At 46.1% G+C, this 23704-nt stretch overlaps 1 protein-coding gene across 5 annotated transcripts; it reads right to left on the reverse strand.

Annotated features, from left to right (window-relative positions):
• Nucleotides 1–36: 36 nt before the first annotated feature.
• rpgrip1l (RPGRIP1 like) lies at nucleotides 37–17319 on the reverse strand. 5 transcript variants are annotated; one of them, XM_088297722.1, is made up of 24 exons: nucleotides 16886–17319; nucleotides 13596–13679; nucleotides 13366–13501; nucleotides 12979–13298; nucleotides 12800–12899; nucleotides 12591–12683; nucleotides 12410–12515; nucleotides 11753–11899; nucleotides 11607–11680; nucleotides 10595–10734; nucleotides 9864–9970; nucleotides 9222–9272; nucleotides 7507–7665; nucleotides 7148–7265; nucleotides 6660–7079; nucleotides 6484–6593; nucleotides 4654–4984; nucleotides 3532–3851; nucleotides 3328–3466; nucleotides 1948–2048; nucleotides 1681–1867; nucleotides 785–869; nucleotides 583–719; nucleotides 37–446 (listed from the first exon to the last, which is right to left on the reverse strand). In XM_088297722.1, the coding sequence occupies exons 2-24, from the start codon at nucleotides 13669–13671 to the stop codon at nucleotides 316–318; spliced, it is 3588 nt and encodes a 1195-aa protein (XP_088153848.1). In that variant the 5' UTR covers nucleotides 13672–13679; nucleotides 16886–17319; the 3' UTR covers nucleotides 37–315. The 5 variants fall into 5 exon arrangements, 4 of the variants coding, with proteins under 4 accessions (XP_088153848.1, XP_088153852.1, XP_088153850.1 ...); XM_088297726.1 differs by having other exon boundaries at nucleotides 17203–17315; XM_088297724.1 differs by lacking the exon at nucleotides 16886–17319 and adding an exon at nucleotides 16027–16843.
• Between the last annotated feature and the right edge of the window lie 6385 nt (nucleotides 17320–23704).

Consider the following 23704-nt stretch of genomic DNA (forward strand, 5'->3'; position numbering starts at 1 on the left):
AACATGTACATGCGCATCAATACAAAAGGTCACTGATTAGAAACAGAACATTTGTTTTTATTTGAGATGAAAACATGACTTAACTTATAAAAAACGGCAAACAGCACTAAACATTTTCAACAGCTCACACGGCTCATGACTCCAAGGCCCGGAGGACCAGGATCACATTGGTCCAATGTAAAATGGGGCTCGGTTCAAACTTAGTGACTAGTTGCTCAGAAGCTGGCACAAATGTGAGTGGCTGATTCGAGATTGAGCATGCAGGCCTGTCACATGATCAGTATGCTGAGCTCCAGCGGATGCGCGGCAAAGAAATCACCACGACGGCGTCGGGGCTACACATGGCTCGCCGTCCAACTCTTCCAAGATGGTGCGCAGCGTCTGCACTCCCTCAAAAGAAACACGCAGACTGCCCAGCCGCGTCACGCTGTCTTTCGTGTCCACAACTGCAACACACGCATATTAAATCTGAGTGGCGCCCCCAAAACAAAGTTGGCTTCATTGAAGATGATTGATGATGAACTGATGATGTGTGTGGAGAGGAAGAGGAGGGGAAGGAAGAAAACGACGAGACACTCAGACCTCGGAGGTCCAAATGGGTGACGTCGTCCGGTTGGTTCAACAGGTCAGGAATCCTCAGGAAAGCCACACCCACATCCTCGCACTCGCGCTCTTGCTCCTCCTCCTCCGGCGGCTCGCTCACCACCGTGAAACGAATCCTGCCCGGCAACAATGACGACGAGTCACGGAGGGTTGCAAGAGTGAAAGTCCGAGTCGGACTCACGTCTCCATGGCGGGGTTTCGTCCTTGCAGGACGTCCTTGAGGAGTTTCCGTCTTGAAGCGCTGCTGGCATCATCCACAGCGATGACTGTCAATCAATCAAGACTCCAATAAGAATCAGAATCACAAACAGTCATTTGAGCTTTAACGGCAAAACCTTTTTGGAGTCGACTTGAGGAGCTGATTCAATTGATGACATTAGTCCTATTTTTCAGCACAGTAGTCAAGTCCCCAACGCAAAGATTTTTCAAGCCAGAAGCATACATGCAATTAAGAATGACACCCATTAGATGAACGGTCGTAGTTCTGCACGTGTTTCTCTTCAACAAAGTGACGCCTCTCGCTTTGCGTGTCATAAAGCCCTCATCCAAATACGGCTGTTAATTTGTTTTTGTTTTTTATCTTTCTCACAAAAATCCAATTTCCACTTTCAAATAACCCCCCCCCCCCCTTCATTTATCGAAAAGTCAAATGACAATGCCACTTTTTCTGGGAGTTGCATCATTTCTCCTTCACTAAACCAGCTTTAAAATTCCAACTTCAACAGAAATATGTTTTCTTTACAGATGAAAAGAAAGTAAGTGCGGCATTGCAATCGAGAACCTGATGTCAATTGACTCACCTGGAGAGATAAAGGTTCAATAAAATAAAACTGAATGACTCATCTCTGGAGACACGCTTTCTCCAGAAGCTACTTAGAAACTGTTAAAATTGGTTACTGGGCCTGCGTTTGGTCCACATTAGGATATCAAATAGCACACTCAGTTATGATTGATCTGCCTGCACGTGACACGCAAATACAACGTAAGTTACTCCACTTCAGCATAAATTCTGGATTGACATGAATGCAGCCATGCATCTATAGGCGCAAGAGCACACACAGGCACGCACACACACACCCTTGCTAAAGTTGAAGCTGACGCTCTTCCCTGGGGGAGGTTTGGGCAGGGACACAGGTGTTTCCTCTGTGGGCATGTCAAGGAAGGAGAACTCCACGAAGAGTCGGACCACGCTGACATCTCGACACAGACGAGACTCTGCCTCCAGGCTGAGACACGAGACCTCCACGCGCACTCGTTGCAAGCCCTGCACGCATACATACGACACATGACTCGTGTGGATCCGCCCACCTCAGACAGAGGTCCTCTTGTGGAGGTGACGCCGACCTGCGTGGCCCGACGGTGAACGATGGCGTCGTCGTCGTCACTGTCGGACTGAGGCCATACAGTGGCGTCGCGTCGACGTGCCGGCTCCACCACGCCGCCGCCTGCTCACAATGACACGTCAACGCTCCTTAAGGACAATTTTGCTGACGAGTGACGGAAATATGCGCCACGTGTCAGGAGAGCGGACGAGGGACTTATTGTCTTCCGATAGAATTAAAAAAAAAAAAAAAAAGATTGAGCATCACTTGTCAATCTGGTAATTTGTGGTTGTGTAAGCTACTAAATCTTGGTTCCTATTCTTCAAACCTGCTCTTTTTTTTAGGTCGTCCCAGCCGGTAAAGGAAGTGTCCAACAGACCGCAATAACATTGTCCCATATTGTTTTTATTTCACCAAGCAATGTATGTGTGTGTCTGCTTGTACTGCATCTGCGTGCGACAAAGTATATATGATAGTATGTTCTTGACGCTGTCGCCGCACTGCCGCCAAATGACTGACGGTCCTTAATAGTGGTGGCCCATTGTATTTAGCAACAACACGACCATGGTTAAAATAACAGTGATGGAGTGACGGACTGATGATGACCGACTGGTAGGCTGGACTCTGGCAAATGACGAATGACAGACGCATGAAAATTGCTGGCGCGACCACCTCTTAGTACAAGAATAGGGAATGTGACAGCGACAAAGGACGCATCCAGACTTGGTACTTCTCATGTTTGAGCCATTCCTTACAGCAGGGCTGTCAAACTCAAAAACACATTGGGCCGAAAAGTAAAACTTGAACAAAGCCGCGGGCCAGCATTTAAATTTTTTTTGTTTTGTTTTGTTGAAAAGTTTCATTATAAGTGGCTTTATTAATGCAAGCCAACCACAATACAATGTTTAGTTTTTAAAATGACTATGACCATTCTGATTGTTACTATGATCATATAGAATGTAAAATGGTATAGTAGTCATTGGGTATAGCCTCGCGGGCCAAATCTAATTCCACTGCGGGCCAAATTTGGACCGCAGGCCAAAGTTTGACGTCTATGCCATCCAGGAACAATTTATCCTGACGCACGTCACAAACGGTCCAACACTTTCTTTACGATGACCGACACAGTGCATATCTGACACTGAGTTGAAGCACTTTCGCTGCACTCTCGTCAGGATTTTGTCATCAAAGAGCCAAATTTAGCTTGTCACCATTTCATTGTTCTTTGGGAAAATTTGGCCAAATCATTTTGTCTACATCGTCATTGACGAAAAGGACAATGGGCACATCAAACCCAAAAAATGGACTTGGCTGTGGTACAAATGAAACTCTTAAGTCAGGGTCTGATTGTCGTGTGTCTGATGATGCAATGAGTGGTCTAAAAGGTCAAGATCGTGCTCACCAGGAGGAAGGTGCTGTTGAGGGTCACGGAGGTCAGAGGTGAAGCTCCGGCGCGGTAGGAGGAGTTGACCTTCAGATATCAAAGATTCTTCGTCATCCTCGTCTATCTCAGCAGGGAGGAGTGGCTCGCCTGGCACTGCCTATAAACAGGAATTGGATGGGTGAGGCCTTGCCCACTCCACCCAATTAGTGTTTGTGAGGCCACCTGAGGCTCAGTGGGCGGGGATTCTTGGAAGGTGACTTTCTTGGCAATTTGCTCGACTTTGCTGGGAAGCTTCTTAGCGGACGTCAGGGTCGGCGTGGGCGTCGACACCTTCGCGTCAAAGACTTGCCCACCGCCACCGCCGCCGGTGAGGTTTGGGGGCTCTGTGTGGCTTTTAGACAACACGCGGCCTCCATCGGCCTCTGCTGGCTTCTCTGGCGGCAGGAGCACTTTGGCACTTTGGATGAAGGGCAACTTCCACTTGAGGGCAAGGTCAATATGGCCGACGTGGTGCCCGGAGGAGTCGTGGAGGTCGAAGGTGCCTGAGAGATACGGAGCAAGATAAAGAGTACTCACATCACATGCTGTACTTCATTAATTGCAGATACTTGTGTAAAAACAGACTCGGGCAAAAGAACTACGTGTGTACTTAAGTACAAGTAAACAAGTACTTGGACTGTAAAAGCAAATGGTCAAGGAAACTGCAGTGGTGGTTGCCATGCGTTTAATTTGCTCAGTGACCAGAGCTCAAAACGCTCAAATATCACATCTTCTTTCCACATTGAAAGGAATGGAAATGCCTTTATTCCATTAGAGCACTCCCCCCGAAATACAAAAATTTATTTTTCTTCATAATAGAAATATTCACAAAACAAAACAGTAATTATTGAATTGAATAGAATTAAAAAGTCTCATCTTATCAGTGAAATGGCACTCTTTGTGGTGTGCCCACCTTGCCCTGATGGGAGGAGTATATGACTGGCAGAAAGATACACTGTTCAGTGAGGTGGTCAGAATCCCACTTGAGCTACCAGTCCTTGACTCTTTGCAGCACCATGTTTCAGCTCCTCTCTGAATATTTGTCATTCTACACAGAGGGTAACGATTATATGAAGGTGAATACTGTAATATTGTCTACACTCGTGTTCAATCCGCGGCTTACAAGGTTAAAGGACCGTAAAATAGCTGCTAATTAACATAAGCATTACACAAGCAGCCACTAGGCTCGGGCAGTTGAAAAAGCTGAAGCTGAAAATGATGCTTATGTGTTCAGTTGAGTTCACTGCCTGGCCACTCGCATCTCAAGGCACCACTGTACAGATAGCTGAAAAATGCCGCACTCACCTACAATCTCCTGGTCCTGGAGCAGCGGCGCCAGAGGAACGGCGGCTTTGCCCAAATATTCATCCATTTGCGTCTCCTTGTCATCAAACACATATACGCCGAGCGCTTCGGAGGCCAGGTAGCGCTCCAGAGCACCGTCTGCGGCCACCCGGAAGGACTTGATGTCGGCAAAGTGAGGCTGGCGGCAGTCATGCACAGTGGAGGTGGGATAGTCGGGGAAGTGGAACAACTTGTAGACTACGTAGGGACTGGGCAGCGACGAGCTTCTGGAGGACAGGCCGCTGCAGCCGCGCACTTCCACCAGCAGCTCTTTCTCAACACAGGACACCATCTTGGACAAACACAAGTGTCACCGCTATGGTCAAGCGTCCGCTACGTCGCGCTTCGTTGTTCGTTTGCGTTTGTTCTTCCCAAGCCACCGTTTTCATGGGTTTTGACAGGAAATAGGCAAGTCCAAATTGGCAGCGGCACAGCTTCAGTGGAGCATACCATGTTGTGCCACAGCGCGCCGGGCAGCACTGGGCTCCATTGCAAGACACCCTCTGTACTAAAGAGCCAGAAGATACAGCAAAGACCCCCAACCAAGTAGTATTCAAGGTTGTTCCAAAGTCGCACACAATATACTGTATGCTCATTAGTGATAGACGGATTATCGGCCGGGATGATCATCGGGGCAGATATTTGGCATTTTGCCGATTATTTATTTATTTATTTTTTTTTAAAAACTTTCAAGGCCAATAAATTCAAATCTGGTGTATTTTGGCTCGCTGCAGCATACTTCTCTCTTTTTTTTGCTGTGCTTGTGGCCCTGCCTTCAGATGCAGATTGGCCCGCCTACACTACTATCTGATTGGTTCCTTGTAGCAGCCAATCAGCAGTAAGCTGCCTGTTTGCTTTTTCACCTCGAGTCCCAGGCACTGCGCGAGAGGTCCCGCGAGCATCGGAAGGAAAGGAAACTTTAATAAGTGTCAGTCGACAACAACTCACAACTAATAGACAACTATTTAACGTAGTAAACTTTAAAGAGATGTTTATTTTTCATTGAACTATAATACTTGCGACTGAGCCTGGGAGCTCCTTGCACTTTTTGTTACACATTTAAAACTTTTACCGTTGTCTATTTTCCGACATCTAAAAAAATCACTAAAGTTGCCTAATAAATATGCACTTAAAAGGCATTTAAACCAAATTTTTGAGTTTTTGGTTTTTAAAAATTTGGACACCATTTCACTTCCTTTTTCAACAAATGAATATCGGCTTCAAATATCGGTTATCGGGCCCCATGACTACTGTTGTATTGTTGTATGCGGTTTGCTGGTTGCTTGTTGCTTCATGTGTGTTTAAGTAGAAGCTGTTTGAAGATTTACAATTAATGTTAGTTCTATGCTAATTACGGCAAGCCTGTCTGTGGCGTTTTTTGTTATATACTGGCATTAAACTAGCACACGTTGGTTATGATAGGGATTCAGTTTTAAGTTTCCTGTTCAAATGTTTCAGCCTTATTTTGTTGTTTTCTAAACTTTAAATGGCAAATAAACACATTTTCACTTATTTGGAGAAGTCTGACATCCAGACTTGATTGTATTTATTTTTTCCTCAAAGTTAAGCAATAGTGTCCCATTTCTTGACAGCGAGTGAGAACAGGCCCTCAAGAAAATGTTTAAAAGTATGTGTTTGAAGCATGCAGGAAAGAGAAAAAAAAAATATATTTTTTTTTTAATGTGACAGTTTTGTATGGACTCAATAACCCGAATGGAACGGGACACGTGTTCCCTTTGATAAACGGGCCTTCATAGTAAATTGCATGAGGAAGTGGTGAAACGGGGATACCTGTTCATCATGGCCGCCGACCGCCGCCAGCCTCTCAGACTCTGCGATGGGATTGCGCAGCTTGATCCAATACTCCAGTGATCCGAAGGAGGCGTCTTCACCACAATTTCCTTAAAACGACAAAACGACATGAGTTCTTCTCACACACGCTGTGATGCCACCGCGGACGTACTCACCGACCAGTGGGAGCTTCCCGGCTGCCGCCCCGTCCCGGACGAGGCAGCGGAAATCGAGCATGGCGGTGGCTACTGTCTTCCATTGCACTCCCAGCGCCTGATGCATCTCCACGCACAGCCGCCGCTCTTGGACATATTCCAGGAACTCCCGATCCACGTTCACCACATACTGCGACGTGAAGCCGTAGCGCGGTGCCGGGCCCGTCGCCACCGGTGTGGCGTGCAGGTCGAAGAGGTAGAAGGCGTACGTACAGAAGGTGGATGGCGCCGGATCGCCCAGTGCCTCCAGAGCAGCCGCGGACAGAGTGGCCCCAACGATCTGAACTTCCACAAGGTTCTCGCCATCTTTCAGCGGCGGACTTTGGCCTCGGTCTGGAGCGTTGACGCACTTGGCGCCGTAGGCCACATCTCGCAGCTGAGCTGAGTAGCGGCCGCAGGAGCTTGAGTGACTCATGGAAATGCAGTGCGATGAAAATGAAGATGAGTACCTTCCAGTTTGTGCATCTTGCTGTCCTTGGTGGCCAACATTTGCACCTGATGTTCCAGCTGCTGCGCAAGCGACCTCTTGTCACACTCCATTTTCTTCTGGATGCTGTCAAGCTCCACCTACAAACACGCGACATGATTAGCATTAGTGTGCCAGCTAGCCAGTTAGTTCAAGTGGTAGTCCATCTTTGCTACGCGTTTCCCAACGCACTGCTCGCTTCACATGCCACGGAGATGTTATGGTTTTCCTCGGGGGCTTAAGACTGGGATGAACAAAGAGCCCACAGGGATCAAGCGCAAACAGCAAAAGTACGCAAAGAAATTGATGCTCTTTTGAATTGCTATTGAAAAACAACTATACCTTTAGGTCACTACTGATGCGACTCTCCACGGCCAACAGCTGCCTGACCTTCTCCAGCTCGTGGATGGTTTCCACATAATTGCTTGCATGTTCTCTCACACCGCCATCTTGGCTCTCTTGCAGGAAGCCCAACTCTCTGTCATGCTGAGATTTACGCGCCTGTAGGGACAGGTAGTTCACACAAGGTCAGTACATATGCATCTATAATGTGAGGCGTGCGCTCCTGGCTATTAACCCCAGGAAAGCTACTGGGCCCCAACTGTCACATGTTTTCTGCAGGATCTTCGACCGCTCCCTGGCTCAAGCAGCCATCCCCTCCTGCTTGAAAACTTCCACCATTATTCCCGTCCCCAAAAAGTCACCCACAATCCACCTGAACGACTACCGTCCTGTTGCTCTCACGCCAGTCATCATGAAGTGCTTCGAGAGACTGGTTCTCCAGCACATCAGGGACTGCCTTCCTCCCACTCTGGACCCCGACCAGTTTGCTAACAGATCCACTGTGGACGCCATCGCCACTGCCCTGCATGTTGTGCTGGGCCACCTGGAACAACAGCAGAGCCATGCAAGGATGCTCTTTGTGGACTACAGCTCGGCATTCAACACGATCATCCCAGACATCCTCGTCGCCAAACTGGACATTCTCGGCCTCCCCGCCCTCACACGCATCTGGATTAAGGACTTTCTGACCAACAGACCCCAGACTGTGATGCTCGGCCCCCACACGTCCTCCACCCGCATGCTGAGCACCAGTTCCCCTCAAGGATGCGTGCTGAGCCCTCTCCTGTACGCTCTCCTCAACGATGACTGCAGCCCGGGCCATGGAAACAACGCCGTCAAATTTGCGGACGACACGACAGTGGTCGCCCTGATCTCAAAAGGTGACGAGACAGTTTACAGGGAGGAGGTCCAAAGACTAACGGCTTGGTGTGAGGAAAACAGACCACAGCTCAACACTGCAAAAACGAAGATCGTCATCGACTTCAGGAGGAATTGAATTTGCGTCATTTTTACCACTCGCCATGACGCTTTTAGTTCTATAAACTGGCGAAAACTCCGCACAGCAAGCCCATGCAGGCGTGTCCTAAATTTCGCGTGCTTGATGTCTTTTTTTCAGGTCTCGACTACATTGTTTATTCGGCCAAGATGAGTTTTGATCGCTCGTTAAAAAAATTGACGGCGTTAAAAGGGGGTTGGATTAATCCCATTCATAACGCATTTTTCTGACACCTCTAATATATATGCGATAGACGTGGTATGCTCGTCCATGTTAGCTTGCGCTGAAAAACAAACCGGAGGATGTAAGAAGCTCGCTAACCCCTGAGGCACGTTTAAAATGTTAATGGTTCAAGAAGCAGTGCCTTTGCTAATCAGTACTGCCTGTGAGGCCCTGGGCAGATTAAGATGACGTGGCAACACGTAGAAGATGAAAAGTGTTCAGGGAAAATCCACATATGTGAACTGGAAGCAGTGCAGCACAGTGAAACACTAGCAAATGAACAAAAGTGAGTGTTGTAACTCAATGAATTGAACAATTTCACGGAACAAAAATGATCATGGATGTCAATGCAAGTCAGCCCCCCAGCCGCCGTCACTGCATTGCAGGAAGGTCACATTGCCATGAGGTCACAAGCATAGGACACCAGGCTGCTCTGACACCACACCTGCTATGCTCGCAGTGTGATGTCATCATAGCTATGTGGTCAGCGCCTCACCTTGATGAGCAGCAGCGCCTCGGTGAGTTTCTCACCGTCGTAGTCGTCTGCCTGTGAACGACACAAACAAGCGTCAGGAGCCAACACTGGTGCCTTGATTTACCAGTTTCAATCGATCGTATTCCGTGACCAAACTTGCAACTCCATTTGCTCCTACCTCAAAACATTCATACCCAATTGAGAAGAATTAATTTTAGGAGGGAATTCTATTCAAAAGGCCATTCATTTGTTCCAGCCCCCCCCCAAAATGGATGTTTGATTGGAAAAAAAAGAAAAAAAAAGAGAAAGATTGTACTATATTGTACAAAAACAAAAGGAGATGTAAAATAAGTTACGGCTTTTATAAAGTGGATGTGTGCCTTTAAGGTGTGCTGGTTCGTGAGCATGAGAGCGCCTGGGTGTGAGTTGCAGTCAACAGCAACAACCTTGGCAGTGTCGTCATTTTGTATTTGTGTCTGACTTGTTATTGCATTGTCAAAATGGTTATAAGGGCATCAGCAATCACGGATCTCCTTACACGCACGCGAGGAGATTAGTTGCATGACCTTCACGTTTTTCCTGCGCTTGACTCCGGCGTCGGCGTGACGAAAGCTCATTTCTCCTGTCAATTTTGGCAGCTTACACGCACGCATGTTGGCTCACCCTGCTGAAAGCGTCCACGCTGCGTCGAAGCTCCTCCATCTCTCGCTTTTGCTCGGCCAGCTGGATCTCGAGCTTGTGCTTTTCTTCTGTCACTTTCTCACAGGCATCTGAACAAATACAACACGTTCTTGAGTCATGCCCAAGTGGAGCATGTTGAGAAACAGAAGCGCCGGCACCGTCCACAGGTAGGAAAGAGAGGCACAGACAAGTTTTGTTTGACCAAGCACTGTCCTGTTCCTTCTTGTAATAATTTGTAATAATCTTCCAACTTTCCCAGGTCTTAACTTATTTTGACTCTAATGGCCTTTTCACAACGCACCGGCTTTTCTTGGCATTCGCCGTGGAGTGTCGCACGACGACGACAGCATCCGGGTGCAAGCTTGCCCATATCCAGGTAGTAACAAGGAGACTTTTCCCACCTATCTTTCTAAAATCATTTTTTCAGCTGGAAAAAGTACACGCTCTCGGACAACATACACAATGAATGGCTGTGCATTGCTAAGTGCAGTGTGAAAAGGTGAAAAGATGCACTTCTTGTCTCTTAACTCACATGTTCCAAGTGTAATCACTCCTACTACATAATTGCAACTGCCTTGCATTATTGTGTGGCTGTCGAGTCAAGTCGAGTCAAGTGCAAATTGTGACAGGCTTTGACGAGCCCCATGAAAGGAGTTGGCAGGCCAGAAGCTGAGTTTGGCACGTGCGTGCTGGTGAAAGGATTTGGGCATCACCTCGTTCAACTTTGACCTTCTCCAGGATCTCCTTCTTGTCCTGCAGGTCGGCTTGCAGGGCCTCCTCCAGCTGAGAGATGTGCTGCTGAAGCTGCTGCTCCCGAAGGCTCCACCGCTGCTGCTGGGAGCCGTCCAACATGCTGCAAGTGGACACGCACACATCACAGCGTGAAGGCTTCACTGCACATACGAGCACTAATGTTAGCACCTGACACAGAAACAGTCCAAACACGTCACATTACTGAAGTTCAAATTTCATCCTATTGCTCCTTCACGTTGATTAGTGTCGCTGACTGAGGAACAAATGCATTGACGGCAAGGCGGACGAGCGCTTTGCAGATCCGCCTCGCAGTTCAGACCCCCACCGCTGTTCTTTCCGGTGTCTCTCGTGCGATCAGCGCGATGAAGCGAGTGCCCAGCTAGCTGGATGCAGCCAGGAATCCGTGATGACGATCACACAACTGTCCCCTACATAGCGGTTTCCCAGGATTTGTAATTCGGGATTGTTGATTTTATGGACTACGGCTCTGACGTTGGTGAGGTAAAGACTTGGCAGTGGTTGCTTGTCGTAGCTTTAGTAGGAGACCGGACCTGCAGCCCCGCTTCTGCTTCCTCTCCCTCCGTCGTCTGCATCGCCTCTCGGTCCCGATGACAATCCACGGTGAGCCGGGCGGTCTCGCTAGTTCCTCAGGAATATTGTGATCATGACAAAACTCCTCTGAGACGTTTTTATTTTGTATCGATGTCCACGATGTCCTGGCGGGTGTGTCGGTAAAGCCGCACCGTTGTCTTAGCTGCATGGTTCAAAATCGAGGAAAAAAGTCGCGGTTTATAGTCCGGAAAACACTGAGTTAGTAAGTTTTATGAGCTGTCACTTGTATCGCGCTTTTCTACCTTCATAATTTAGTTTGTTTGATTTCATAATTTCTTTTTCACCATTTTTGTTGTTTCGTTAGTTTTCGTTTACTATGATAACCTTGACACACCTTGTCATCCATCACCTGTGCCTCACCGATTGAGCAGTTTCTCATTGTGCTCCTTTAGAAGCTCTTTCTCCTGCTCCACCTCATCCACACGCTCCTGCAACTGTTAGCGAGACGAGATGTGAGCTGTGGAGGTAAAGGACAGCGGCGGTGGCCCTAAGGGCGGGTCACGCACCTGCTGCATCTTGGCGTGGGACAGCTGCTCCGTCTGCAGCTGCTTCCTGAGCTCCACGCTCTTGGCACGCTCGTCCCTCAGCTGCCACGTCAGCTCTGCCATCTTAGCCGTGGCGGAGTCATAACAAGCCTTCTGCGTGTGTTGACTCTGCAAAACACGGCCCACGCCCCGTCGCAGGCATGAACAATGGAGGTTTGAGGCGACGGAATGAGTGGGACGCAAATTAATCTTTTTTCAAAACAGAAACAGGTGGGCCAATTGTTTGGAACAGTCTTTTTGCATTACATGAATTAAAATAAATAAATAAAACGGTGTGCATAAAACAATACAACTATAGTATCCCTGCGTTTGAGTGAGAGCCACAGTATATTGAAAGCATCTTAGCTTTGAAAAACCTTTGACACACTCAAACACACCAAAACTGAACATGCTCCATTAACAAAGATTGCTGAATGAATGAATTACAGCAAATCGGGGAACGTAAACAAAGAGAAATCGACTGAAAAGCGACCGCATCTATTTTGGGGATTGATCTTTGAAGCGGCAATTTCGAGCCAGCTGCTCATGCATGCTATTGTTATATGCAGGCGCGCCTATAAACCCAAATCAACTATTCTTTTCTCATGAACTGACACCTGCCGACGGGCGTCACGTCACCTCTTGCAGTTGCAGGAAGCGCTCCTCCAGCTCCACCATGGCGTTGCATCGTTCTGCTAGCTGCTTCTGCAGTTTGATCATGGTCACGTTGTTGTTGATCTGCGACCTGCCCCACCACCATGGCCGTCCTCATCATCATCACCATCATCGTCGTCGTCATCGTCATTTAGATGAGTTCTACCTGAGTTCAGACTTATTCTGCTGCTGAAGCGTCACATGTTTCTCTTCCTCCAGCTGAGCGATGCGACGCTGCTGCGACTCGATTACGTTCTCTCTGCCGCACAAAACATCGGGACATTGTCAACATATGACTACACCAGCAGCAGCCGCGATGAGGCCTCCTGTGATTGGCTGCTGTGCGCCCGCCGTGCGACGGCGTGCGGCTCTTACAGGTTTCGGCTCTTTTCTCGCGCTTCCTCCAGCAAAGCGTGCACGTACGCCATCGGCTGGCCACTTGGCGGCCGCTCGTCACCTGCTGCACTCCTGGCACCTGAGTTTGGGAAACAAACACACAAGAGTTAGGCTTGGGTCTGACCATGACATCGTCGCAGTGTTTACGCGCCACTCACGCCTGGGCGGAGTGGGTGAAGGAGAGGAGGTATCATCTTGCTTCCTGGGGGCCGAGGCGGTGCACGTTTGGACACGTACATGAGGTGAGCGCGTTGAGGGGGACAAGGCGAATAGCTGCTGCTGCTGCTTGGCCACAAACAGACGCTGCTTCAGCTTCTCGTTGTCGGCCTCCAGCCCACGCACCTTCTCTTGGAACTCGTCCACCAAGTCCTCCTTATCCGCGTCGCGTCGCCCTGGCGCTGTCGGAGAGCCGCCCCCCCCGGCCAGCTGCTCCATACGACGGCGGTCCTTGACCAGCCTCAGCAACTTGGTGCCCAGCCTGTGAGGAGCCACATACACGGCATGTGAGGGAATAGACAAGCAAAGCGGGAAACACGCCATCTCACTTCCTGATCTTGTCCTCCTGTTGGTGGATGTGCTGCTTGAGGAGCAGCGAGTCGTTGTGCAGCTGCAGGAAGTTGTCCTCCAGCTCCTTCCTGGACACCCGCGACACGTCCACACGAACTCGCACATTGTGAGCATCTGATAAGAAAACGGGTGCAAATGGAGCAAAGTTTTCTCCTCGTTTCATTCCACTCTGACAACCAAAACGAAATTAATACACATCAAGACAGACCTTGTGCAGATCTGAAAGGGTGGCTGATGTCTTTGACATGTTCGAGTACTGCTGTTTCATCCAGTAGAAAAGACATCTCTCACGCTCGAAACAAAAGACACACAAACATTAAATATATACAGAGGCTGGACAATGTTAAATTTTAGAGGACCAAATACAAACATGGTGAAAAGAAGAAGAAAAACATATCAAAGCTACAATGTTAACAAGCTGCCTCTTCGAGAGTGTCACATTCATGAACGCACCGCTCATCCGTGCCGGAAATACACTTCGAGACAAAAAAATATATAATACGATGTGCGCGATGGTTTAGATAAGTTTTTGCGACCACGCAAGGTTCTCATTGAAGAGCGTTGCCAGTGACAACAATTTGCATCCTTGCGGTACTTTTCTTGTTCGGCGGCAAATTCGCCCAAAGAGAGCACATTGCTGCCTCTCACTGACACGCAATACAGTTCTCCCTCGTTTATCGCGGGGGATACGTTCCAAAAATAACCCGCGATAGGTGAAATCCGTGGAGTAGAAGTAGTTATTTTACAATGCAATATTGTACTGCAGAATTAGACAAAAAATAAAACCTCTTTTCAGGCCCAAAATGTGTTTGAGAAAAAGAAATCTTAACATTTCCTTACAAATAACTCTAATAGTTTAAAGAACGGCATTGTAAAACAATATATACATATTTTTTTAGTGGGTGGGATTTTGGACCGGAAAGGGAGGGATGTGACTCTACGCGAGAGGACGTGCGTGATGCACGTGAACTGCATATAAAAACGGACGATACCTGCTCTTGCGATTTTTTTAGGTGAGAGAAGGAAAAAGGAGGACGACGTGTTGGCGAGCTGTCGAAAACACGGACGAGCAAAAGGATCCGAGAACTGACAATCACTTGTGACCTGTTTGGAAGGAGTCTTGGCGAGTGTGGCTGTTGAAAGATTGGCTGAAGAGTTGGCAAAGAACGCGAGGACGTCGTGGAGAGAAAGCGATGAGGCAGACTTTGCTGCGTGCTAACGGTAGCCAAGCTTAAAGCTATCATAACTCAGCCGTGTCGTCGCTCGGACATGACGTGCAACTTCGGATTTCACCGCTCCCAAGTTCTGCAAGTAGAGATTGCAGCAACGCGGACTTCAGATTTCATTGCTCTCAATTGCTGCAAGTAAAGATTGCAGCACACTCAATTTTAACAAGGAAGGATTTCAACGTTCTCAAGCCGCACCGCACTCTAACTCAAACCGGTGTCGTGCCAAAGTACTTACCCCTTGCCAAAATCTGTATCCCCTGTCGCGGGAGCGCGCACGCATTGTGGCAGGGGCTGCCATAATAGGTCCCCCCTGGTAACTTTGCTTAGAAAAGAGGGATCCTGCTCAAATTTGCCACACATACTCAAAATGATCCCAGAAATACATAGAATAAGTCACTTGGGTTGGGTTGGGTTAATATTTTTGTGATTAGAGGGGGGGTACTTATTCTGGCGGGTGCTGCCAGAATCAGTAACCGTTGGTAACTTTCCTACTGTTTAAGTGGTCAGTGAATTCACCTCGAGTCCGACGCAGAACGCGAGTGACTTTATTTATTTTTTTATTCTTTTCCTACTCTTGACGCAGCTATCGGTGGTTATAAAAAAATAAACAAATCAGTCAATTGGAATACAATTACGTGTTCTCGAACAGGATACCACCTATGTGTATGTTGCCACTTAATTTGATCTGGCTGGAAACATGAAATAGCCCACTTCACTAATCCTCTCCCCTTTTCATCATGTTTTGATCACTGAAATTCACTTATGGTAGCTTCATTGATTGCGAAATTTCTTTGGTCTAACTAATGCAAATGCAGGGAATTTCCCCCCGATTTCGGCGCAGTCAAACGCTTGCTTTACGTGTTAAATTGTAGCGATTGGTGTGCTGAAATCCACACCGACGAAGACTACCACTTTTATGGAAACCCTACTTTAAATTACAGCAAATCAAAAACACAAAATCATACATTCTTCGTGCCTTTCAATGAAAACAAACGTAGTAACATCGCGCCGCCTTCAGTCAATGCGTGCACGCTCCCGCGACAGGGGATACAGATTTTGGCAGGGGTAAGTACTTTGGCACGACACCGGGATAGGTGTAGCGCAATATAGCGAGGGATCACTGTATTGGGGAAAAAAAGCTAATTTTTTCTATTTTGTTGTCTGGAACGAGTAAGGGTAAATCTAAAACGTGTTAAATAGAAGATAACACGAGACACAAATCGAAATACGACTCGTATATTTGTTTTTGATTCTTGGAAATTTTCACCGACAGCATTTCTCCTACTGACCAAGAGGTCGTGATATGTACTGTAATGCTCAAATGCTAATCATACTTAGAGAAAATGGTTGTGACCCTGTCGATAAAATAATAATAATAATAATAATAATATCGCGGCATGATGGCCTCACAGTGCAGACGTCGTGGGTTCGATTCTGTGTGGAGTTTCCATGTTCTCCCCGTGCCTGCGAAGCTTTTCTCCGGGTACTTTGGTTTCCTCCCACATTCCAAAAACATGCATGGCAGGCCGATTGAACACTCTAAATTGCCCATAGGTATGAGTGTGAGCGCGGATGGTTGTTCATCTCTGTGTGCCCAGCAATTGGCGGGCAACCCGTTCAGAGTGTCCCCCGCCAACTGCCCGAAGATAGCTGGGATAGGCTCCAGCACCCCCCCCCCCTTCATTATTTATTAACGCAAATGGATAAAAGCAATTTACAGGTATTTAAAAGCAAGTTCTATCGCAGAGGAGCTCTGGTAAGATGCTGCCATTTTAAGTGTGTATACGACGACGTCACTACGCATTTACGTCGAGACGGAGCATGTTAGACCGGAAGATGTGCAAATGTAAAATAAAGCTATTAAAAAAAACTGCATGTTAGACCGGAAGATGTGCAAATGTAAAATAAAGCTGTTAAAAACTGCATGTTAGACCGGGAACTGTTTACATTGCAAGACAAGACAATTTTAAATAAATGTACGTCACTCCCGTTTTTAAATGTTTTGATCACGCCCCCAATAACGCATTGGGTCTAAACGTTACCACAAATTGTGTTCTAGTTTTGTGGTAAACTGTTTTAAGTTTCTATTGCTACTGTTCTAGACGACTCGTGGTTGTTGGGTTAAACAATAACGAGTTCCATAATGCATTGCGGCGTATCGTTCACCAATATTTACAAGTAGAAAACTCCCGAAATTTATGAGACACGTGTTAACACGAATGTAACCGTTTCGTTTACGCGACAATGATATATAAAAAGTGGAGTTTACCTCGGGATGTTTCAACACCGTAGTACGGCTGAACGATGCACCGTTATGGGACCGAAAATGTGATCTCACACAACGCGAATTTGAGCTCTTCAAAGCTGTTTGTGACCCTAGTCCACGCAGTAAGTCACGCAGTACTGACTTAAAAAAAAAAAAGCGTCGCCCTGCAGCTCGTTGTCCAGCAACGTTCCTGCTTCGACTCTCCTGACCGTGGTCGGGGGGCGCAGGGGAGATCGGTCACCAAGGCCGGAGTTGCCCACGTCGTCGAAAGGCGGAGCCCTTAAAATCAAGAGCACGCCAGCAGGGAGATGGTGGTGTACCTGTAGTCTCGCTTTATTTTATATGCTCTCAACTTTTCCTTTGCACTTGTCTCTTTCCTCGCACGCCACTCGAACACATCCGCACCTCCCCTCTACAGCACTCATTTTTACGCATGCGCAGTAGCGCACGTCCTATGGCAAGCCGTTTGAGCATTTATTCCATATCCTTGATATCACACATTTGTGTGTTTCACTAGTACGTTCTTTTCCAGCACTAGTGGAACTAGTTCAGTCAAAATCTCACACTCGTGTAACTAGTGGATGTTTGAGGCATCACTAGTTTACAAGTAATTTTTTTTAGACTCACTAGTTAAATATCAAGCCTTCAAGGGACTTTCACGAGTGAACTAGTTTGTGTTTATCTTTCACTAGTTAACTAGTGGGTATTTAATTTCCAACTAGTTGTCTAGTGCAGGTGATCATAAGTCACTAGTTAACATGTTAGAATAATCCATATTTAACTAGTTAACATGTTGAAGCTTTTGTGACTTACCTGTTAGCTTGTAACACGTTGAACATTACTAGTTTAGTCCAGTGGGCCACGAGAGCATAAAAAAGATGACTAGCTGAGAATTTGGCACTACTAGTGCGCATCTAGGTGTCACAAGTTAGATTTCTGCCAGCACTAGTTGAACAAAAGACTCACTAGTTGATAAAAATGAGTCACTTGTTAGAGTTTCTATGCAACATGTACGACAAAGGGCATCACTAGTGTGGCTGAATGTATTACTAGTGCTGGAAAAGACCGCACTAGTGAAATACTCAAATGTGTGATATCAAGGATATGGAATAAATACTCAAAGGGCTTGCCATAGATGGCGGCAGTTCAACGCTCACAGTTGCCGCCGAGAGCAGCTTCATGTAGGCAGGACTTTCTGAAATCTGCCGCTGGTAGTTTTATAGCGATTGAACCGCAAAAGATGAAGTTTTCCGCGCATCTGACGCTCACATTTTGGCTTCACGGTGTTTGTTCATTGCTCACAAGCTAATAGGGTTGGGAAAAGAGTTCAATTAATGTTGGAACATAATCGTTCAGTATTATTGTTTGCTAGCTGCGTTTGTATGTTTGAATTATTGTCGTGCCTTCATTACACGCAGTATTCTTATTCCTTTGTAACTGTGTATTATAAATAAGGTTGCGCTATATATTACTGGACAAACTTTAGGTCTTGACTGAGCCCACAGCAGATGAGCAGCTCCATTCGGACCCTTCTGACGGCGCATCTTCTGCAGCACGATGCTGTTCATAGAACCTGGAGGGTGATCAGCTTCGCTAAAGAACATCAGGAGGAGAGACTCAACTTCCTCCTGAAGTCTTGATTAAAAACATCCCGTTTATTCATTGTTAAATTTGTTCTATATTTCTTGCACCTTATTATGTTTACAATAAAATGTTTTTCAACTGTATTCTGGATATGCATTGTCTGAAATTAAGTGGTAAAACCACAACTAATATTTCCTCCAACATCAAACCTGCTCGGTCACATCTTCCGTCTTAAAAAAACACAATCAGTGGCTTCAATAAAGACTGTAGAAACCTCAAAATGCACACACATTCATTTATTTTATATTACAAGGTAATAAGATTGTGTTTTTGTAATTTGTATTTTATTTAGTATACCAGAAGTGGATAGGAGTGATTTTTTTTAGCAGTACTATTACCCCTTATGTCTGTGTAAATAATAAATATACATCCCCCAGAGAGCCATTCCCTGAGAAAAAAAATGTTTTATTCTGCATAGATGCCATGCCAAGCAACAAGCAGTAAAAAATTGTGGACACTCGGAATCAGGCTTTACAGGGTTAATTTTTTTGCTGGGTGGAGCTCCTGTCAGAGAGCCAATAGGAGGCGTACACTCATGGTACTTACCCGCCTCCTCATTAGCATTTAGCGTAAATCGTGCAACAAGTGAGCAATTTGTGTTTCACTAGTTCTGCCTACATTTGGACAGTCGAGCGAACCCCCCCCCCCGGCCTCAAACCAATACAACCAAAGCCCAAGTCACGCTCCGGACAGACAAACCAATTTTTCCGGCGCTTCTCGTGAAAATGAAGATATGCAGAACAAGACGCCGCCTGGTCATGGACATCACACCGAGAAGGGCGACAACCATCAAGGCACCTGATCAGATTGTTAACAACATTGCAGAACTCTCTTCAGGTAAACGATGCAACTATTTATTCACTATATATTTAATAAAAGTATCTTTGTACTGCAGATAGCGGTGGATGAACCTACAAACGACCATGAGAAGACTACGGTTGTTGATGTAGAAACCCTTACAACTGCAGGAGCCGGTTGACGTCTCTACAAATGCAGACCAGGTTGGAACCCCTACAAAAACAGACGAGGACCAGACTGTGCCATCATACTCCTTATGGGTGGGCGGCACGGGAACCTTACCTACCCCTGCTGTATCCTCGTACAACACTGTCGAGCTATCATACGCAGGGTGGAGCCGTCCCATTTCCCAAACCCTTTTTTGACAGAAGCGGGATTCTGTAGGAGGGGCTAACTTTGACAGAAGCGGGATTCTGTGGGCGGGGCTTATGACGTCATGAATAATTAAAAAAGTGTGATTCTCTCTTCTCTCATCCATCCATCATCTAAGCCGATTCTCCTCACTAGGGTCGCGGCGGTGCTGGAGCTTATCGCAGCTGTCTTTTAGCAGTAGGCGGGGTACGCCCTGAACTGGTTGCCAGCCACGCAGATGCGGGGGAGAACATGCAAACTGCACACAGGAAGGCCCACGACCCCGGCACTGTAAAGATTTTCTTGACTGCTTCAATAGGAATATGAAATGAAGCAGTAGCAAAAGTCAATGAGGTCTGTCCACGTTCATAGCAACACCTGCTTCTCATCAGCCCATTGATTATGTCGCCCTATGGCTAGTTGATGCCACACTGCCCCCAAGTGGTGGGAGGTTTAAACCCCAAACATAGATCAACATCACAGAATTGTCTCATGCAAAGGATTTATTAAAAGGGAAATAGTTCAGATAATATTCCTCAATTAACCGTCGATTCCGCCAGACGCGGGATACAATAGCTAATCATGAAAATCACAGAATCATTGATATATCAAATTAATTGAATCTTGAAGAAAAATTACCATAAAATATTAATCTTGTTTGAAATAACATGTGATAATAAGAGCAGGAAAAAGAGAATAAATGTGATGAAATGATGTCTAATTTAGTTGAGCTTTCAAGGGTGATCAGTTCTTAAAATGCCCGAGATCTGATTAGTGGTGAGGTATTTTCGGGAAAGGACATTCGACTGGCTCTCCTCTCTATGCGCGTGATAACGGCTTATTTCTTTTTTAGTTACCTCGTTGAAACAATGATTTGGCATCATCCAATTGGGAAAGGAGTAATCCAATTAGGGCTAAAATTCCTGACCAATTAAAATGCAAAAGTATTCCCTCATCATCAACATTTCCAAGATGACGGCGCGCATAGACGCAGGGGCTAACGGCTCTCCCTCCTCTCAAATCTCGCTTGAGTACAATGACAATAAAGGGATTTCTGATTGTGACATGTCCCCATAAAATCCGCAAGCTCTTTCTGGTTGCGGCTTTTATAGCCTTTGTCTTTCTCGTAGCGTCCAAAACGACTGCTGCGCATGTCCCAAGGGAAATTGCCTTGCTTGTTTACTGGGGAAAGAGGGAGCCTGGTATTGCGCTCAGAATTCCTCGTACCTCGGGCTTTGGCTGTCCTCAAATTCAAGTCAAGTCAAGTCAATTTTATTTGTATAGCCCTTAATCACAGACAGTCTCAAAGGGCTTTACATAGCCACAATCGACATCCCCGATCTTAACCCCCAGGAGGGCAAGGAAAAACTCACAAAACCTCATTAGGGGAAAAGTGAGAAACCTTGAGAAGGGACCACAGATGGGGGAATCCCCCTTCCAGGATGACCAGGCTGCAATGGATGCCAACTGGGCAACATTTGGCACATACAATGATGCTATGCAATAATAGATGAGATAATATAAGAGTCAATTGAATGAAGTGCTGCAGGAAGATGACTTCAGTGGAGTGGGTCCTCATCCAGGGCCGTAATATCCATGGCAGCATATCCGAAGATGAGCCTTCGATCTTGTACCGGTCAGTTGGTGTAAATTCAGTACAGCCACTTCCAAGTGAATCGCCATCACCTAATTCGGGGAATTGGGAACAGAAAAGAAAGAACAGAAATAGCAAACAGGCCAACAAGTAGTTCAATGAAGTGCTGAAATATAAGGAAATCAGAAAAGGCACTGCATGAAGACGACTTCGGCAGAGCAGGTCCCTTCCCGGTTCGTCAGTGCCGTAATCTTCAAAGCATGTCCCCATCACCTAATTCCCAAGCAGGGGAAGGAGGGGGCAGAAAAGAGAAGAAGCGGCAGTAAACAGGCCAACAAATAATTAAATTAGATGCTAAAGTATATAAATAAATTGATCAAATGTCGCGCTGCAGGAAGACGACATCACTGGAACAGGTGCATGCCCAGTTGGTCAATGCCTTAAACTTCCTAGTGGGTCACCGTCACCTAATCCCCCAGCCGGGGGAAAAGGGGGCAGAAAAGAAAACAAAAGAAAAAAAAAGCGGCAGTAAACAGGCCAACAAATATTTCAGCTAAATGCACAAGAGTATAAATGCGTCTTTAATAGTGTTTTGAACATTTCTACTGAGGTGGCGCCTCTAATATCTGAGGGAAGTGCATTCCAAAGCATTGGTGCCCGAATAGAGAACGCTCTAGAACCTGCGGACTTCTTTTTGGCTCGCGGGATCACTAAAAGACCAGCATTTTGTGAGCGAAGGTTTCGGGACGGAACATATGGTACCACGAGGTCAACGAGATAGGAAGGTGCTAAGCCGTGCAATATTTTAAAAGTAAGTAGCAGAACTTTAAAATCACATCTCAAGTGGACCGGAAGCCAATGCAAATTGGCTAATATCGGGGTAATATGATCAAACTTTCTCGTCTTAGTTAAGAGTCTAGCTGCTGCATTTTGAACTAACTGCAGACTTTTAATACTCGACATGGGGAGACCCGAGAGCAAAGCGTTACAATAGTCGAGGCGAGACGTAACAAACGCATGGATTAAGATTTCCGCGTCACACGTTGATAGAATTGGGCGAATTTTAGCAATGTTACGCAGATGAAAAAACGCAGTTCGAGTAATATTTTTAATGTGCATTTGAAAAGACATAGTTGCGTCAAATATAACACCGAGATTTTTTGTTGAATCCTTTTGGATAATATTACATTTATCGATATTCAGAGTGGTGTCTTTGAGAAGGTACCGATGACGCGCTGGTCCAATGATGAGCATCTCGGTTTTATCTGAGTTAAGACGCAAAAAATTGAAAGACATCCATTGTTTAATTTCGGCAAGGCACGCCTCTAATTTATAGCAGTCGCGGGGATTCGTTATATCCAACGGCATGTATAATTGCGTATCATCAGCGTAACAGTGAAAACTAATGTTATATTTCCGTATAATATCACCAAGCGGTAGCATATAGATGCTAAACAATAGAGGTCCAAGTACCGATCCCTGCGGAACTCCACATATGATCTTACAAAGATCCGAAGTCGTATTGCCATGAATTACACGGTGCGTCCTCTCCGACAGATACGAATTAAACCAAGAAAGCGCTGAACCTGAAATGCCAACACACGTTTCAAGGCGTTTTAATAATATGTTATGATCAACGGTATCAAAAGCGGCACTAAGATCGAGTAAGAGTAATATTGATGAGGTGTCGGCGTCCATAGCTATGAGAAGATCATTAGTAACTTTAGCAAGGGCCGTCTCAGTAGAGTGGTCGGCTCTAAAACCCGATTGGAAAGGTTCAAATTGATTATTAACAGTCATATATTCATTAAGTTATTGCGCTACGACTTTTTCAAGAATTTTTGCAATAAACGGAAGATTTGAAACCGGCCTATAGTTGATGAGACTCTCTGGGTCAAGGTTTGGTTGCTTAAGTAACGGTCGGATAACGGCGGTCCTAAAAGCTGCTGGTACTACACCCGTGGTAAGTGATAGATTAATTATATTTCAAACAGACGGTCCTAGGGTCGTAAACAGTTCTTTAATTAGTTTGCCAGGAAGCGGATCGAGCACACAAGTTGTCGGTTTTGCCGCACTAACCAATTTTGTTAGGCTCTCAAGAGATATTTTTTTAAATTGACATAAGGTTATCGGACAGTTATCAGCCCTAATGTCCCTATTAACACCATTTATCGCGGAATTCGACGGAATTTTAAGAACAGTGTCTTTAATCTCATCACGAATACATTCTATCTTCTGAGTAAAAAATTGCATAAAATCGTGAGCTGAATAGGAAGAGCTATCCGAGGTTGGTCGCTGTTGCGTTAGCATTGCTACGGTATCAAATAAATATTTAGGATTGTTTTTATGTAAGACAATTAATCTAGAATAATAATTAGTTTTGGCTAAATTAAGCGCTTCTTTGTATATTAGTAAACTATCGCACCATGCCTGAC

Source organism: Idiotropiscis lumnitzeri, chromosome 6, assembly GCF_059441095.1.
Source record: "Idiotropiscis lumnitzeri isolate Australia: NSW breed Sydney's pygmy pipehorse chromosome 6, RoL_Ilum_1.0, whole genome shotgun sequence".
Taxonomy (NCBI): domain Eukaryota; kingdom Metazoa; phylum Chordata; class Actinopteri; order Syngnathiformes; family Syngnathidae; genus Idiotropiscis; species Idiotropiscis lumnitzeri.